At 35.9% G+C, this 18,826-nt stretch overlaps 1 protein-coding gene across 2 annotated transcripts; it reads left to right on the plus strand.

Moving 5' to 3' along the window:
• On the plus strand, positions 1-16,536 carry LOC121423864 (sialin-like). 2 transcript variants are annotated; one of them, XM_041619376.1, is made up of 9 exons: positions 1-93; positions 2,137-2,365; positions 3,779-3,892; positions 4,996-5,154; positions 5,541-5,675; positions 10,643-10,850; positions 11,735-11,882; positions 13,867-13,981; positions 14,385-16,536. In XM_041619376.1, exons 2-9 carry the CDS (start codon positions 2,183-2,185, stop codon positions 14,535-14,537), a joined length of 1,215 nt encoding a protein of 404 aa, XP_041475310.1. In that variant the 5' UTR covers positions 1-93; positions 2,137-2,182; the 3' UTR covers positions 14,538-16,536. The 2 variants fall into 2 exon arrangements, with proteins under 2 accessions (XP_041475310.1, XP_041475311.1); XM_041619377.1 differs by having other exon boundaries at positions 19-93; positions 2,153-2,365.
• The last annotated feature ends 2,290 nt before the right edge of the window (positions 16,537-18,826 follow it).

An 18,826-nucleotide genomic window follows, 5' to 3' on the forward strand; every position in this document is an offset into this window, starting at 1 on the left:
TTATTATTATTTTTTTTGCATAACTTTTTAGCGATACTCTACCTACCGCGCCGAGATCAGAAAAAGGTGAAGTGAAGGACCCCAAAACAACCGGTAAATATGCCTTTTCTGTTATACATTAGATCAAATTTACTTCTGATATATATGTTTGGTTCATGGGGAATGTGTCTATCTGATTCATAAGAGACAAGTCTCTGGCCACTGAGTACTATCCAATATCCATGCCGAGACGGGCCCAAAATCAACTTGTGTTTCGGTTTGTGTTGGAGTTGATCATGATCAACGTCACTGCAGTGCAATGGTATTGGTATTTACGGTAATGCCGTCGCCTACATGCCTGGCCTGGCGGCGGCCGAGAAGACGTACCGGTGTATCTACTCTTGAGCTGAGGACTCCATGATGATGTTTTTTTTTATATTTTGACATATACTTCTTCATCATGGAGTCTTGACACTCTTCCCATGCATAAGAAGAGACTGACCAAAACAAAGATGGATTTCCCTGGCCTAGGTCAGATATCAGGGAATCCATCTTTTGTTTTGATTTATAACGTAAATCATGGTGATTTTATTTTTTACACATTCCTACGCCCAATGGCAGTGCATAGCACTTTAGCAGAGCTACCAAGTCTCACGCATAATATGCGTGAGATTCAAAGCATTTTTTTACTCTTGTTCATCCCCTCAAATCTCTGTCTCATGCAACTATCGCTATCACAGCCTATCATATACATTGTACACAATGTCTGCACAACGAACAATTGTCCATAGACTGTGTACAACGGATAGATCCTCTCCGCACAGCGATTCGAAGACCGCTGATTGGTCAATCGCACAGATCACATCATGACCACGTGGTCCCAAAAATAATTCCTTCGGACTGCGTGCAGATAGCCTGGAGGCGTTCTGGGGTAAAAATCATAGTACTATTCGTACCTTTACCCCCTAACGCCTGGCGCTTGGCCCTATAGCCTATAGGGCCGTACGTCGGGAAGGAAAATGCAACTATACAAATGCACCAAACAGCGCCTTATAATTTGAATCTGACGTTAACACTTCTGTACATGGGTAAAAATATCGGTTAGCAACGTTTGGTTATATTAAAATTTAATGAATAGGAAAAAAATCGCAGAAATGGGATGAAGAAATAAAAGTAGAAGAGAGTTTACTCACATTTGTTGTCTTCGCCATCTTGGATCCATTGTTAATGCAACCTAGTTACATGACGCTTATAGAGGGCGGCAAAATCAAGTGCTAAAATGTCCCGCTTCAAACACTGAACCAGGGGGGGTGTTTCATCAATATTGTCGCGCGACAACTGTCAGCGCTGATAGTTGTCGCGGGGGGTGTTTCATCAATATTGTCGCGCAACAACTATCAGCGCTGACAGTTGTCGCGCGACAATATTGATGAAACACCCCCCCTGGTTCAGTGGTTGAAGCGGGACGTTTTAGCACTTGATTTTGCCGCCCTCTATAAGCGTCACGTAACTAGGTTGCATTAACAATGGATCCAAGATGGCGAAGACAACAAATGTGAGTAAACTCTCTTCTACTTTCATTTCTTCATCCCATTTCTGCGAATTTTTTCCTATTCATTAAATTTTAATATAACCAAACGTTGCTAACCGATATTTTTACCCATGTACAGAAGTGTTAACGTCAGATTCAAATTATAAGGTGCCGTTTGGTGCATTTGTATAGTTGCATTTTCCTTCCCGACGTACAGCCCTATAGGGCCAAGCGCCAGGCGTTAGGGGGTAAAGGTACGAATAGTACTATGATTTTTACTCCAGAACGCCTCCAGGCTACGTGCGGAAGTATCGATAGTGATAATGATATCCGGTCACGTTGTGTACGCGGTAAATGGTCTTGGTTCGTGATCGGATCGCTCCGGTATCGATCGAAAATTATCGAAACTCTGCAATTTCATGCATATTCACGCGACGCTCCGAAATTTGCTTTGAAGTTCATCAACATTGTTATGTTTTTTTTTCATTCATAATGAAAGTCTAAGCATTAGTCAGTCCTATTAGAGTGGTTTCATTTATTTATCATTTTTTAAAAAGACTTAAATCAAAATAAATTCTTTGAATTCTCTTCTTGTATCCTTTTTTCATGCAATTCTCACAAAAAAGGTGTTATCATTTCTAGATTTGGAGACTACAAACCACTACCAATGTCATGATGAAGATCAGTAAGTCATTCAGGATAGTGGCCCTCTGTTCGCTGGCTAACTTCATCAATGCTGCTGATCGTGTCATCATGCCTATAGCCATAGTACCCATGTCGGATGTCTATCGGTGGAACATGTCACTGCAGGGATGGATCCTCAGTGCTTTTGCCTATGGGTACATCAGTAGTCAGGTATGTTTGCATCATTTTATGGCAAGGTGGAAAGTAATTTTTATGTTGATAATACTTCGATTGCACTTTGGCAGCAAAAAGATGATGACCAAAGAGTTGCTATTGATCATGACTATGGAGAGCCAGTTGCTCCAAATTTAGAATACATGTCTGTTCATAGAATTTTCATTATACGATGTAAAGACAGGGACATACATTCATGATTGTCTTTAAAAAAATCATGGTGCTCCTCTTTGGTTCCAAAGGGACTTTGTGTTATTATCAAGAATTATGACATAGTTGAGATCGATCGGATCAATCATATCTTTGTAAGATGGGCTCCTGGTGGGTGTTCCATAAAGCGGTTCGTAAGTTAAGAGCGACTTTAAGAACGACTGGTGATCCTTTCTTGTGGAAAATGATATATTCATTTGCGATGGTTAAGCGCGGAAGAAAGGATCACCAGTCATACTTTATGTCACTCTTAACTTTCCAACAGCTTTATGAAATGGTCCCCTGGTATGAATCTGTACTGAAAAACAACTCCAAAGTCAGACAACTATATTTTTAACCAATCAGGTGGTAGTTTCATAAAGGTGTTCATGAATTACGAGTAACTCTATGAACGACTTGTGAATTGTGATCCCTTATTGTAGAAAATAAGATACACCAAATTCTCAAAGATGATGATTAATAAAGTGCTTAAGAAATTAAGGACTCTTTCAGAAACTGGCCTAACCCTAAAAAGACGGGGGGGGGGGGGGGCTGATTCAGCCCCCCCCCCAACATTTTTTGCGATAAATCTGCCGTGCAAATTTTTTTGACCACGTCGCTCGCTGACTTTTTACTTTCAAGTCTCGCGTAACTTTTGAGACCAAAATTGTGACCACCGAACCGGGTACGTGGTTCCGAAATTACGCAACTTTTCGTAAGTGCTCAAAAACGTGAATTTGTGTACAAATCCAATGCAAATAGTGTTTTTAACCAAAATTCATAAATGTACCATTATTTTTCCTTTTACTGCTTAAAATCAATTAATTTTATCTTTTTATGGTCAAAATAAAGTCCCCGATAATTTCCAATGAAAAAACAATAAAAAACAAAGAAATACAAAGAAATTTAGAAAACAATAGAATACATAAGAAAATAAATGTGATATTGAAATTTTTTTCAAATAGATTTGACCAGATGCCTATCTAGAGTATGTGAAAAAAATTAGCATTTCAGGGGCATTATTTTATTAATTAGAGCAAACTTATGATTTTACGCATAAATTAGCATAATTAATGAGACATGAGATTTTTTGCAGAATTTGATGATATAAGTTTGTAGATAATGCCATGGGTAACATGTGTGCCAATTTTTGCCAGTTTACACTGTAATTGCATTGATTGATTTTGTAAATGGCAATATTTTTGTTATTTCTACATGTAGATCATCGGTGGAAAGGCAGCTCAGAAGTTTGGTGGGAAGCTGACATTGGGGGTAGCTGTCGCTGTATGGTCGTTATCAACTTTTCTGACCCCGGTTATTGGAGGCTCTTTTACTGTGAGTTTAGGTTGATTTTTTTTCTTCAGTAGTACCTCTGGTGTTGCTACTTCTGTTAGTAACACATTACCATGCTAGTACTAAAATAATATTCTGCAAAATTAAATATTCTATTATCTTTGCCCCTTTATCTTCACATATTTTCCCCATCACCTACATGTATTCTCTTCTTTTTCTCTTTCTTTTTTTCTTTGTCGTCATCTCTCATTTTAAGTAAATCACAATTAATGTTGCATACTAATGTATTTAACTGGACATTAATAAATTTATATCCTAAATTTATAGGAATTTGAATCATTTGCTCCAGTGAAAATTTTCAGTATCAGAGCTATGTCTAAAACAATTTGTATCTGCACCATCAAATTCTCAATAACAGTATAGAAATAATTGATTGTACCTTGAAAATAGTGCTCAATTTTAAAATGAAAGCTGATCCCCCCTCCCCAGCTTTCCTAGTGAATGAAATTCATCTCATATTATTTCTCCATACTTTGCCATGAAAGATTATTCATATTTCATAGTAACAGAAAGCTCAATCCTGCTTTGATATATGACCCTCCCTCTCCCCATGTTTTTCCAAATAAAAACAAATGTATGGTCATAAGGCCAGTGCAGCCTATTGAGTTTTCAATAATTGTCAGGAAGAAATAATAGTTTTCAATAATTGTCAGGAAGAAAAGTTGATTTTACATACTAATTACTAAATAATGCTTCCAGGGTATGGTAATGTCTAGATTGATCCTTGGTTTTGCTGAAGGTTTCTGCTTACCAACAATCTTCCATATTTTAAAGGCGTTAATACCATGGTCACATTTGTTCTACGGCGGCCGTACGGCGAGTCAAAAACAGCCGTTTTAACATTTTTGTACCAGCTAAATATAGGTGGTTTTAATAAAAATGAATAAAACGGCTGTTTTCGACTCGCCGTACGGCCGCCGTAGAGCAAATGTGACCATGGTATTAATGATAAATTGTCCCCCCCCCCTTATGCTTGTGGCATGATTAATATTGTTCAATTTCAAAGCACTTTGTAATGAAAATGGATTTCCAGTACAGGAATACAGAGTCACGCTTTGACATGTACTTTTTATTATAAAATTCAGGTACTGGTGATGTCTAGAATGATACTTGGTTTTGCTGAAGGGTTCTGCTTACCAACAATCTTCCATATCTTCGCTCATAATGTCCACACTGATGAGAGATCAAAGTCATTTGGCTACCTCGTAGCTTTGGGATCTATGGGACAGACAGTCGCTGCAGTTGTAAGTCAAGTTCTAGGAGGGGATCTAATCCATTCAATCTTAAATAGAAACATTTACGTGTATGTAATACATGATAAGGTACAATTTTTTTTTACTGCACTGCTTGCTGACTTTTTACTTTCAGTCTTGCGCATCTTTTGAGATCAGATTTGCAATGCCTGGATCCCAATGAAATTTTACAAAATTGTCTTGTAGTTTACATGTAGCTCTATGCATGTGCACATTTTTGTGGCTATCACGCAATCAGCAAGTGAGATCTGAAATGGGTTCAAATTGACCCCCCCAGTATATCCCAGCCTGAAATAGCCCAGTTAAATTAAGGTTAAGACATTGAATGGAATGAGTAACAATGAAATCTCTTTGATATATATGTGTTTTCATCCTAGATCTGTCCTCGTCTCTCCTGGTCGATGATGTTCTATGTGTTTGGAGCCATTGGGCTAGTCTGGGTTTTAATCTGGATTATGTTCTATCCAAAAGATACACCAGATGATGATCCACAGATGCTTCTCTTGCCAAAGGTCAGTCAATCTTTCATTGATTAGATTTGTATGTAGGGGCGTCGTAGTCTAGTGGTTTATGACTCTCGTCTTTCAATCTGAGGGACTTGGGTTTGATTCCCGGCCATGGAATGTTTTCCTTCAGCAAGAAATTTACCCACATTGTGTTGCACTTAAGCCTTACAACGGTACATTTTGGATAGTACGTCGTTTGTACAACGGTACGAATGTTTGATGTTCAGTCTCCCATTTGCTCACGTACAACAAGCGTACAATACATAGCACCCATTCCCTGAGCATGATTTGCTTTATGATTCAAACGTAGACTGTAGTCTAGTGGTTTATGGCTCTCGTCTTTCAATCTGAGGGACTTGGGTTCGATTCCAGCCATGGCTCGTTTTCCTTCAGCAAGAAATTTTCCCACATTGTGCTGCACCCAACCCAGGAGAGGTGAATGGGTTCAATTCAATTCAAGGTTTATTAAAAACATGAGTCACAGCCAAATGGCTGAATTGTTCATCTATACAAAGTAAGAATGATTAAAAGACGCATTAAATATGTTATTATAGGAGTTATTTATAGGCCTCCTCATGGTAATCTGAAGTCATTTTCCGAACAGATGCAGTCAATAATTACTAACAATGTAATGAACAATAAACGTGTGTTTTTAATGGGAGATTTTAATATTAATTTGCTTAACTGCAATTCAGATGATAAGGCTAATGAAATTGTGAATATGTTTATGTCATCTTCTTTTGTTCCACTGATTACTAAACCAACAAGAATAACAAACACGTCTGCTACCCTTATCGATAACATTTTCTGCAATGTTCATCCTTTACCAGAATCTGGTATAGTCATTTCTGATCTTTCAGATCATTTTCCTGTATATTGTAGAATGGCTTTGCTTATGCGTCCATTTATTGATACTACAAATAAACGGTCTCGGGTAAATAGCCCTGAAAACATTGCCAAGTTTAAGAATGCTTTAATGGCAACTACATGGGATGATGTCCTCTCAGATCATGATGTAGATAGTTCATTTAATACTTTTTTTGATAAATTCATGCTATTGTATAATGATAATGTCCCATTTCGATCTGTGGACCGTCCTAGTCATAAGAAATTGCCTAAAATGCCATGGATTACGAATTCTTTACTGAGATCAATTAATAAGAAAAATAGACTTTTTCACAAATATAAAGTTAGTAAATGTGAAAATTCACGAAGAAAATATTCCAGTTATAGAAATATCCTCACTTCACTATTGCGCACTGCTAAACGAGAATATTATGCTAATCGATTAAAGGTTGCGTGTAATGACATTAAGGCGACATGGAAGGTCATTAATAGCTTATTCAAAGGAAAGCAAAAAGTGTCCAATATAAATGAGTTGGAGGTTGATGGCAACTTGATCAATGATCAAAAGATTATTGTGGAGAAATTTAATACTTATTTTTGTAATATTGGCCCTAATCTGTCAAGGGAAATACCAGACTTTCAACAACACTTTCGTCATTATCTTAAGTCACCAAACAAGCAAAGTATTTTCCTTCTGCCCATAAAAGAGAAGGAACTTCTTGATTTAATAGGTGCCTTAAAGAAAGGGAAAAGCCCAGGGTGTGATAGTATTGGAAATGGTTTAATTAAGGATGTTGTTGATGGCATATTGAAACCTCTTGCTCACATCTTTAACCTGTCTTTGTTAAATGGGGCTGTGCCTTCGAGGATGAAAATTGCTAAAGTAGTGCCTGTATTTAAAAAAGGGAATGCAAAATTATTCACAAATTATCGTCCAATTTCTCTATTAACAACCTTTTCTAAGCTTTTGGAAAAGCTAGTATACATACGAACTGTAAAGTTTTTGAATGAGAGTAAGGTGTTCTCTCAATTCCAATTCGGTTTCAGAGAAAAACATACCACAAGCCACGCTGTTTTGCATTTTGTTAATAAAATTGCAAATGCCCTTGATAACCACACCCACACGATTGGAATTTTTCTGGACTACTCTAAGGCATTTGATACTGTAGATCATAATATTCTGTTGAGTAAACTGGAATATTACGGAATGAGAGGCACAGCCCTTAACTGGTTCAGAAGTTATTTGGCAGGGAGGAAACAGTTTGTTTCTTTAAATGGTGTGGATTCGGAATTGCATAGTGTAACATGTGGTGTCCCTCAGGGATCACTTTTAGGACCCCTCTTGTTTATATTGTATATTAATGACTTCCAGTATTCATCTAAACTGCTATCTTTTTTACTTTTTGCAGATGATTCCAATATATTTTTTTCCCATAAAGATCCTCAATATCTCCTGAATACCGTCAATATTGAGTTGCAAAAAGTAACAACCTGGATTCATGCAAACAAATTGTCCCTCAATCTCAAGAAGACTAATTACATGTTATTTAGCAACACAATCAAAACTCTGCCTGGTGATATCTCTTTTGATGGTGTATTAATTGACAGAGTGGTTACAACTAAATTTCTTGGTCTTCATATTGATGAGAATCTAAACTGGAAAACCCATATCAACATATTATGTAAGCTGTTGTCAAAGAATGTAGGTGTTCTAAACAGGCTTAAATTGTATCTCCCAACACATATTCTGAAAATTATATATTCAACTTTGATTCTTCCTTACATAAATTATGGGATCCTTGCATGGGGTAACTCTCTTAAGACACAGCTGAATAAATTATTTCTGGTCCAAAAGAGAGCTATACGAGCGGTTAGTAATGCTGACTTTCTAGCTCACACTTCTCCTTTGTTTTATGAACATCATGTTTTGAAGTTGGAAGATGTTTATCTTCTGCAGTTGGGGTCGCTCATGTATAATTTTCATAGAGGTGATTTGCCATTGACGTTAACACATTTATTTCATAGGAACAACCAATTTCATAATTACCCGACAAGAAATGCTACTGCACTGCGTATTCCTCATGCAAGGACAATGTTTGCTCAGAAAACACTGATCTGTACAGGGCCAAAGTTATGGAATTCTTTGAACTCCAACATTACCGGGTCTGTTAGTATTTCTGTTTTTAAAAGGAAATTGAAACTTTTATTTTTGAATAAGTACATTTATGATGTATAATTGTTCTTTTAAATACATGCAGAACTATGTGATTAGCAATATCAATTCTGTAAAATGTCTTGACCAACTGGTACATCAGTGCTCCTATCATTAAGTACTAGTAGTCATTTCAATTGTATTTTTGTTACAAATCTCAATATCTCTTGCCATTTTCTATCTTGTAACTTCGTGCTCCCCCTGTTTTTCTATCTTTTTGTCTATCTATCTATTTTTTTATATACCTACTTTTTTCAACGTATCCATTTTTTTTCTGTAAATAGTTTTTAACCACATATGTATCCCTGTATTTTTTTTTCTTTTAGTATTATCAACCAGTTTAGCTAGAATCAAGTTTTGCTTTAAACAAACAAATAATGTATTGTTTCAATACTGAGGGACCGTATAACAAGCCTGGCTTCCAAAGGTCTCCTCGTCTTCCTCGTCTTGATATTACTTTCCTTTAATTATCGATGTTTGTTGCTTTTTAACGTTTTAGACATATGTGTTAGCATATTATTGTACAAGTATCTTGTTATATGTTACTTTTTCGAGGAGGATCAATAAAGTTCATTCAAAGTTCATTCATTCAAGACTCATTACATATTTCAAACATTAAAAAGCAGTAACCTTTGTAAAAACTGACATGAGAAATATGTGTATCGGCAAGAATACTTAGGCAATGAAAATCTATATACATAAGATAATTAGGAAAGGGTAAATTAAAAATAATAAAAACAAAATACGTAGACTGTAAGAGATCAATAAAAATATATAGATATGAAATAAAAGAGTTGATTTCTTCATTCATTAATGCCTCATTCATCAATGCCTCATTCATCAATGCCTCTTACTCTTAATTGTTCCTGAATCTATTATTAGATTTGTACTTGTTCTCTTTCCTTCTTTCTTTCTTCTTTCTCTGCGCCTTGGGCACTCTGCCGAGTGGATTTGGCGCATTACAAATCACATATATTTTTATTATTATAAAAAACTTGATATTGCAAGTAGGCTGGTATTGCTTTCAATTGAGCTATGGGTTTATTGATTGGGGATGTCTTTATTCAGGAGATCTATGAAATATGGTATGGGGCTATCGCAAAATCGATTTGTCTTATATTTGTATTATTGATATCTAGGAGTATGTCGGAGATTGATGGTTAAGTTTTTTGGAGGAGGGTATATGGAAGGAAAAATTCTTTTAGCGCCTATATGGCATCACAGCTAATTATAGCACTTTTTATCATCGGGCAACAAATGTGTAATAAATCAAGCTATTATTATTACATGTATATTCTTCAGCATTCCATATAACTCAGTGGTTTAAAGTTTTAAATCTGGTTTTATTTCTGTTGAACAGGGGTTGCATTTGCAAATTTACTTTAATTGATGATATATTATAAAAACAAATTTTGATAATTTGTTTTGTACCTTTCTTTGTTATGACTATAAATGTAGTTATGATGAATAAACCTCGCATACCTTTATAGAAGTGTGGACTAAAATTCTTGATCAGTCGGAGTTAGACCTAGATTTAATTATCAGGATACCACCTGGGCCCTGCCTTACAAAGAGTCATGATTGATCAAATCAATTGTAACTGTGGAAATCCATCAGTGTCATAATTTTTGCTACAGGAAATGTGCACAATGTCCTTTGTAAACAAAGAGAAGTACAGTGAATTTTCAAGACAATGATGAATGCATGAATATACATCATAGCTAGAAAATATTTTGAACAAACGTCCATGACATTGCTAACCATCCATAGTTGCGTTCGATCAATCATACCTTTTTGTAAGATGGAGCCCTAATGTCCTTACAATATTTCAATACTGTACATTTAAGATTGTAAATCATGCAATGAGCTTGTGTTTGACAGTTGCTTGTTTGATGTGTGTTTACTTTTATAATAGGTTGATACAACAAACAGTGTTTATTGGATGAGTTACATCTCCCACCGGTCTCTATGGGCCATCTACATAGCACACTTTGCCATGAACTGGTCAAACTACATTGTGTTGTCATGGTTACCTACATATTTACAGAGGCATCTAGGAGCAAATAAACAAGATGTCAGTTTCACAGCATTGCCCTATGTCATGAATTCATTAGTTGGTGTTGGTAAGTGAAAGATATCAATGTAATTTTAGTAACACAAATGCATAATAGTTGACAGTTTCTCATTCAGTATATTTTTGAGGTTTTGTAATTATCACTAGAGACTACTGTTGTACAATGATCAATACAATACAATCAATAAAATCTACTTGAATGAAATTACTAATTTCATTTTTTTAAGAATGCTCTCTTGAATTTGGCGGTGTGTTAATTAGAAAGGAATTAGGGCAGACATTCAACAGATTACTTGCCAACTTTCTGTATTTATTCAGGCATTTCCTTGTGTGGTTGAAAAACAATATTCATTAATGGAGATTTGTTGTTCCTAAGCAGTCATAATTATAACAAATGTAAAGGTCCCTTGCCAACTGTTGGCATTTGATAGGGACAGTAGCAATTTTTGATGAAGGAAAGAGTCATTTCAGCCAATGCGTCCCTAATTAAAAAAAAAATCAGGGTTAGCAGGGATGTAATTAAAAGTGACTGGAATCCTTAAAAAGGGTATTTATAGGTTGTACAGTCCATGAAAAATAAAATTTCATGCACATTTATAGTTATTACCGTGAAGAAAATGTTAGATAGTTAGATCTGGGCCCGGTCTTAAAGAGTTGCAATTGATCCAATCAATTGCAACTGTGGAAAGCCAGCAAAGTCAACATATAAAATGCATGTTTATTTTGAAAAAAATTCTAGATATGAATGTATATCCATATAATCACTGATTTCTTGACAATTTGGTATGATCTTCTTTGTTTGAAAAGGACATTTTGCAAATTTCCTGTAGAAAAAATTATCAAAACTGATGGATTTCCATAGGGTTACGATTGATTGGATCAATCGTAACTCTTCGTAAGATTTAGCCCTGATTTCTCTTTCTTTTACCTCAGCTGCTGGTCACTACGCCGACTATCTCATCTCTCAGAAGCACTGGACGACATTATCGGTGAGAAGATTAATGACCAGCATCGGTCTCCTTGGACCAGCTCTCTTCATTTTCCTTTTCGGTTCTGTCGATCATCTTGCTCTAGCTGTATGGTAAGTTTTTAAACGAAATACTCTGGCAAGCTCAGGAATGGTGGGGGGGGGGGGTATTTGGCAAAATTTGTATCCGGCCAGGTGGAAAATATTGGTTGAAACTAGTAGATGCTGGGAATAATGATAGATAATACCAACATACTATATAGCGCATATCACTGCCAAATGCGTCCCTATGCGCTTGATTGTATATTATCCTGACTTTAGCCCCGCAGCCTTTTACAGCGCGATGGCATTTCAAGGAATAAATTCCTGCCAGGTACCCATTTACCTCACCTTGGTCAAGTGCAGCACAATGTGGATAAATTTTTTGGGAAGTATTTAAGGTATACAGGAAGGTACAGGGAAATACCAGAATATGCTTGGGAATTACCTAAGCAATGCCTGCTAATATTCAAGAAGTATTTCCCTGTATTTCCAACTATATATTTCCCATTTAAAAAAAATAATACTTAAGATAGTATTTACCATAGTAGATTTAGAGAAGTAGAGTAGTTTCTAAATAAAAAAAAAAACCCTTGAAAGTGTTTCACAATAAGCCAAGTCTGACTAAAAGTCATGCTTATTGTAACTGCCAATGAGCACATGATAATGTGTGATCTCGGTGATGATGGGAACGATCTCCCATTTCATTTTAAAAATAGTAAGACTGTAAAACAACTCGAAACGTCTGGATAAAAGACACCTCCTATGTACTTTACCTGATTGATTCAGAATTCACTTACCGAATGTTTCTTTTCTATCTTCTTTCTTTTGTTCTTACCCTCCTTTATTTCATACTCTACATTGTTGGCATTTATGTTATTTTATCTCTGTGTGTTTCCTTGTACTGTAAGTGTAAAGGGTCATTTTTAATAAGCCATTTGTTTTGCCTTTTATGATCCCCCACTATACTGGTATTGAGATGTATTGAACAGTGTATTGATTTGTATATATTGTTGCTTTTTAAAGTGGAAATAAAGTTGAATTGAATATATACATTTAACACCCTTTCCCTGAACATGATTCAACCAATGTGGTAATGTATTATATACCACACGTAACTGAGATAGGCCCGTTTTGAAAGTCCATTTTTGATGCACGTGTACACGGCGTGTTTTTCGGTCGTGTACACGTGTACACGTTGTAAACACTGTGAGAGCGAGTTCTGTTTTCATGTCGACACGGACCCGCATCAATATGTCATAAAAAGGGGTCTATATAGCCTAAGTCACGGTTTTAAAGCTTACCTGAGAAGTTTGAAGTATCAATCCACAAAAATTGGTGCAAATTAAAAGTTTACTCGGCTTAGCAGCGCATTAAATTAATAAAGAATGCAAAAGAAAATCAGTGCAGGCCCTAGCTATCGCCGACGCTCGGTGGATGCGCATTTTGTATACTGTACCGTACATGCATGCACAGATCGCTGCAGAATATGTGTAACTGAAGTTATCGATTAATTTTCATTATTATGTTGCCAATTTGAAGAGCGTTTGTTTGTAGGCTTGTGTGCGAGCGTATAACACGTAAGTTGTAGCGATGATCGCTATCGCAATTGGTGATTCTCAAATTGACTCTGAGTGTGATTGAGCAACGCTTTCGAGCTTTTGAGACCGGAGCAGACCCATTTCGTGCCGATTTCGTGGTACAAAAACGTGAGTCTCCAGAAAGAATGTGGATTAAATTGGCGATTTTGGAAGTGAACTCACTCTGGATTAATTGAAATATGTTGACATATTAGTAATTAAAACATGTGCAGTGTCTGAGAACTAAGATTTAATGTGAGGCTGTGAGCTTGTTTATGCAGATGCTACCGTGTACACGGTGATGGAATTTAGTACACGTGCACTGACTTGACCGTGCGTGTACACGTGTACACGTGTACCCGAAACGGGCCTAAACTGAGAATTATAGCGCAAGTTTAACTGAGAAACTGAGAATTCAATCATTGTAAGAGAATCTCCATTACACTAAAGTCTGAATATTTTCTTTGTTTTATTTTCAGTTTCATATCAATATCCCTTGGTCTTTGTGGATGTAATTCATCAGGACACATGAGTAACCATGCCGACGTAGCACCTAATCATGCAGGAATCACATTTGCTGTTTCAAACACTTTGGTGAGTGGAGGATCGTTCATTCCACTTTACAATCTACTAGTCACTCCTAATTGAGTAATTAGTTTTATTCATCAAGACTTTTTGATAAGTGTTCTATCATACTTTTAATTGGATATGCATATATTTCTGATTTGTGATATTAAGCAAAAATTTCATTATTTTCTTATTTTACATTCAAATTTGATAAAATTTTTATCATGCTTTTAAATATTTCATTTTTCTCAAATCAATTTTTTCCTTGGGGTGTACTTGGGCTTTCAATGTGTACCACTGGGAATTGCTTTCTCAGTTTTACACATGTTAGTTGTGAAACAATACTTACCTCATATTAAGCACTCTACCCATTGATATCCTGTTGTTTCCTTGAAATAGCCCTTATTTTTACCCCTCTTTCATTTCCTAGGCAACCTTGCCTGGCATGGCAGCAGGACCTTTGACGGCAGCAATGGTGGATGCTTCTGGCCAGTGGACGTTGGTTTTCATGGTTGCTTCGTTGGTCAACGTAGGGGGCGCTGTTATCTATTTCAGTCAAAGCTCAGCCAGCCAAGTGTTGTAGATGCACCTGATTTCTTTAGTAAATGTTGCAATTTATTACTTTAAGAACAAAGGCATTGTACTATGTTTTATTTTTAACGTTTTATGTCTACTTTGAAGTGGCCAGTTTTATTTCAAAGCTTCCCATTGCGTGCAGACCCATATCTAATCCTCCTTCAGACATCATTGCCCCTTGCAATCAATAGAACTATGAATAACCTGTGTGGGTAGATAACACATCCTTTTGCTCCTTTATGGCAAGTAGTGATTGCCACCAAGTTTGTCCTTTGAATAACAACTACAAGGTACGATAATGTCTGAATGTTACTGATCTGCCACTAGTTATAACTGGACGGAACTTAGATGGTGCGTAGTACCTCACAATGCAAGGTATGCTATTATTTGTATTGCGATGTATCATACATCACAATTCTGCTATGAGAATAAAACGTGTTACCTATTGCAACTTGTCAAACTTGTCAAAAGTTCGCATTTGCATCTTTTAGCAGGAATCTCGCTAAAAGGGTGCTTTGTGTCATCAGGTTGCAGCCTTCCTGTGGTGCACCTCCCATTGTTTTGTCAATGTTGACTGCGATGATATGTATGAAAACCTGCTCACAGGATTCTTGTGGGAAAGGTGCAGCTCTAACTTTTAACAAGGCGTGAATATAAATTTTCAATAACAAGTTACTGATTGGGTGATTTCAATTCCGTTGTTGGTGTTGGAATTTGGATTGCTTCCCCTAGTTCCAAAACCTATTCTGAGTTTGTAAAACTAATCCAGATCACACCATTGACATCTCAACAACAATTGAGTGACTTTTCAGGATCATCTTCACTTCACAAAAATTGACCTAACACCAACACCACAAGGTCAACACTGAACTTGAAAACACCCATTGCCTATTCCAATCTATCACAAATGGTGATAACGTATGAATTCCATGTTACTGAATACCACTGGTGATTGTTAGGGTAATCCATTCAAAGTGATCATGGCATCTTAAAGCACCTTTTAACTTTGTTATTCATTGTGTTACAATGACTGCTCTACAGGGTGACTTGGACCATTTATGACTAATAGAACAAAAATTGAGATTGAATAGGTCAGGGATTTTTCACAGATTATAGTCTGACTAAAAATCACACTTAAGTTCCCTAGTTGCCTGTGGGATATACCTCTTCTTTGTGGTATATAACTCATCAATTCGTTTGTTGAGATGATCCTCATGGGATGCGTTCTTCTGTATATTCTCATTGAGATTACTAATAGAATTTCATGTGCATGTCAGTATGTAAGCATGACTTTAAGATAGACTTAAATATCTGTGAATCACATTTCTGTTTTGGAGCTTTGACCTCCTGTACGAAGATGCATCTAACACAGGGCTAGACAATCAAACAGTATTTTACCTGGAACAGGTTACAACTATGTGGTTGGTCTTTGAAAAGGCCCATTTGGTTTGGTGGCCATAAATTTCAAAGAAACGAGATGAAATAGAGAGGCAGAAGATTGAAGAACGATCTGCATCATTATTTTTCAGGATATTGATTGCTTAATTGGACTATTATCTTCATAATTCATAAGCTCAAATTCACAAAGGTAGTTCTGAAAACCGTTGGTTGAACCCATGGGTTATGCAGATTTCCTGTATGAATTACGCTGAATTTACTGTGAATATTAAGAAATGGCCAATACTGATCCACACATTTTAGTCATGCGTCTACTGTAGTTGGCTCAACCATGGCAACAAGTGTCAGGTTAGTGCAGTGTGACAAAAGCGTGCATCAGCATTAGACAATACAGGAAATCTGCATAAATCATGGGTTCCACGAATGGTTTTAAAAACCACATTTGTGAATTCCGGCCATTTACTCTGAAATATTTTGAATTTTTACTGTTCAAAATGTATAATTACTAAATACACATATTATCTTTTTTGCAGTATATTGTACCCCCCTTTCTTTGAATACTGCAGGTAATTATTGAAAGTATTCTTTCAATTCAATATCTTATGTTGCAAGAGTGATGAAAATACAATTATGCCACCGAAATCTAGACTAAGCGGTTTAGTTTATACAATGATTATAGTTATTACATGAAAAATTATCTCTATATAGTATACAAATTTACAATGAGATTTGTATGCGGTAGTGACGTGTTTAAAATCTGGAAGCCTTGATATGATCAAGGAATTTGGAATGGTTCTATGTAATCACATATGATGAGCAACATACATTTATCCTATTAATGAAGTCATTCTCAAATGAAACTATAGCTCAACCATTTATAGGGTATTGCATAATTTGAGCTTGTATATGAATTTTCCCTCACTTTATTTGCACTATTTATAAAGAGGCAAATTTTAAATTTCATTGTTATATACATGCAATGAATTATATTACGACATCTGCAATTAAGTTATGACACCTTTTATAAAGGAAGATGTATGAAATACAACTTTTGATGTCGGTTAAATTTCATTGATTATTTTAAAGATGCCACACTATTGTAGAAGTTGAAGAATTTTCTATGGCATGGATCTACTTACTTTGACTATGACTCATCTGCATCTTTCTTTCCTTGTCCCTGTAACATAAAGGCCACCGCACACCTTACGACTGTTCGCGATCCGATTTTGGAACAAATCGCATTTTGCTCATTTTCTGAAAATGTGAATGGAACATATCATATATGAAGTTAATATTAATTGAAAGAATACTAGTATAACCATTTTGAAAGATTGCAAGCCTTTATTTTGGAGTAAAAGCCAAATTACTTTCAAATCGTAGCCAATCGTACAACTGCTATGATGTCTTTACGACTAGATATTAAATTTGCTTTTATTCTAAGGATGATAGCATAGTCACAGATTTGAACATAGGTATTGGTACGATGATTTCGAACATTACATAGCAAGATATTTCAAGTCTCAATATTAGCATCAAATTCTACTACATTTTATTCTGAAATTGAGTCACAAACCAATTGTAAGGTGTACGGTCGTCTTAAAGCTTAGCGATTGATTGTGGGGCTTATTTTTTGATCGATTCGGATTGCATAGGTTATTATGTATGATTAATTGTGAAGATTATCTCCATGATCGATTGATAAGCTTTATGCCATGGGTCCCATGGAATCTAGTATTAAGTATATCTGTCGGCTGTTAGTAATGAATATACTACAACACTTGGAATTCAATTCCCATGAATCACTTGTTGCTATGTCTGGCAAGCTTTCAGGTATTTAGTAAGTTTGTAAAGAAGTTGAATATAACAAAGATTCCCTACTTTGGGGCTGATATAACAACAATAAATATCAAATTTTTTTAACGTATGAAAGAAAGAAAGAAAAAGTTTTTGTATGGACTTGTTCTGTAATTTATTCTTTATAATTACCCACCCCTCCCTAAAAAAGTACAGCTATTTTCTTTTTTAATCAGTATTTTACATTTCAATATATTTTATTTATTTTCTTAATAGACCCCCAGAACATACATTGATATTAGGGGTGGATTGAAGTCCTTACTTAGCTGTTGTAATTTTGTCTGTTATATTTCATAATATTTATGTGATGTATACACATACATGTAGGCTGCCTGTTAAATGTATTTTGTATTTTCAATTGAATTTAAAAGTTTAACAATGTTCATATTTGCTAGAATTGTGTACCTGTAATTCCTTTCTTTCAGTATATGTGGGATTGTGGGTTGATCGGATGTGTGCATGCTTGGGTGGAGGTGCGTGAGGGTGGGTGTGTGTGTGTAGGTATGGTGACACGACATATGCTCGTGCGATATTTGCTTTGGTCTTTCAGATGGCATAGGGTTAGAGTTAGGATTGTAATAGAGTTTTTGATTCAGAACGATGAAAATAATAGGATTATGGTTTATTTAGTTTTAGAGTTTAGTTTTTGTTTGGCTTAAAGTGCAGAATATCCATCGGAGCAATTGTCGCCAGAGCAAATGTCATGGAACCATAGGTATAGTGATCGGAGAGCGATTCATCAATGTTGTTCGTCGGACAAGTTGTTTGATCTGACAACATTCCTCGGTTCTTATTGGCTGAGAAGCAATATGTTACTATGGCAACTGTCGGATAAAATAGGACTTGTCGCATAGAACGTCTAGCTGATGGATTGGAATGCCTGCCTCACCTCTGAATTTTGTACAGCAGCCTTAGTTTAGAAGAGTGTTATCTCTTACTCCCCACTGAGCTTTGACTAGAAATCTGAGGAAATAACTGGACCTTGTGTTCATATTTGATAAAAATTAGTTGTATAGTTAAGTTCTTATTCTATTACTATGTGTG

The sequence above is a fragment of the Lytechinus variegatus genome, chromosome 11 (genome assembly GCF_018143015.1).
Source record: "Lytechinus variegatus isolate NC3 chromosome 11, Lvar_3.0, whole genome shotgun sequence".
Lineage (NCBI taxonomy): Eukaryota > Metazoa > Echinodermata > Echinoidea > Temnopleuroida > Toxopneustidae > Lytechinus > Lytechinus variegatus.

Coding starts and splice junctions, on each gene's coding strand:
- LOC121423864 (XM_041619376.1), top strand. CDS start 2,183: ATGATGAAGATCAGTAAGTCATTCAGGATAGTGGCCCTCTGTTCGCTG. Junction 2,366..3,778: donor ATGGGTACATCAGTAGTCAG/GTATGTTTGCAT, acceptor TTCTACATGTAG/ATCATCGGTGGAAAGGCAGC. Junction 10,851..11,734: donor GAATTCATTAGTTGGTGTTG/GTAAGTGAAAGA, acceptor CTTTTACCTCAG/CTGCTGGTCACTACGCCGAC.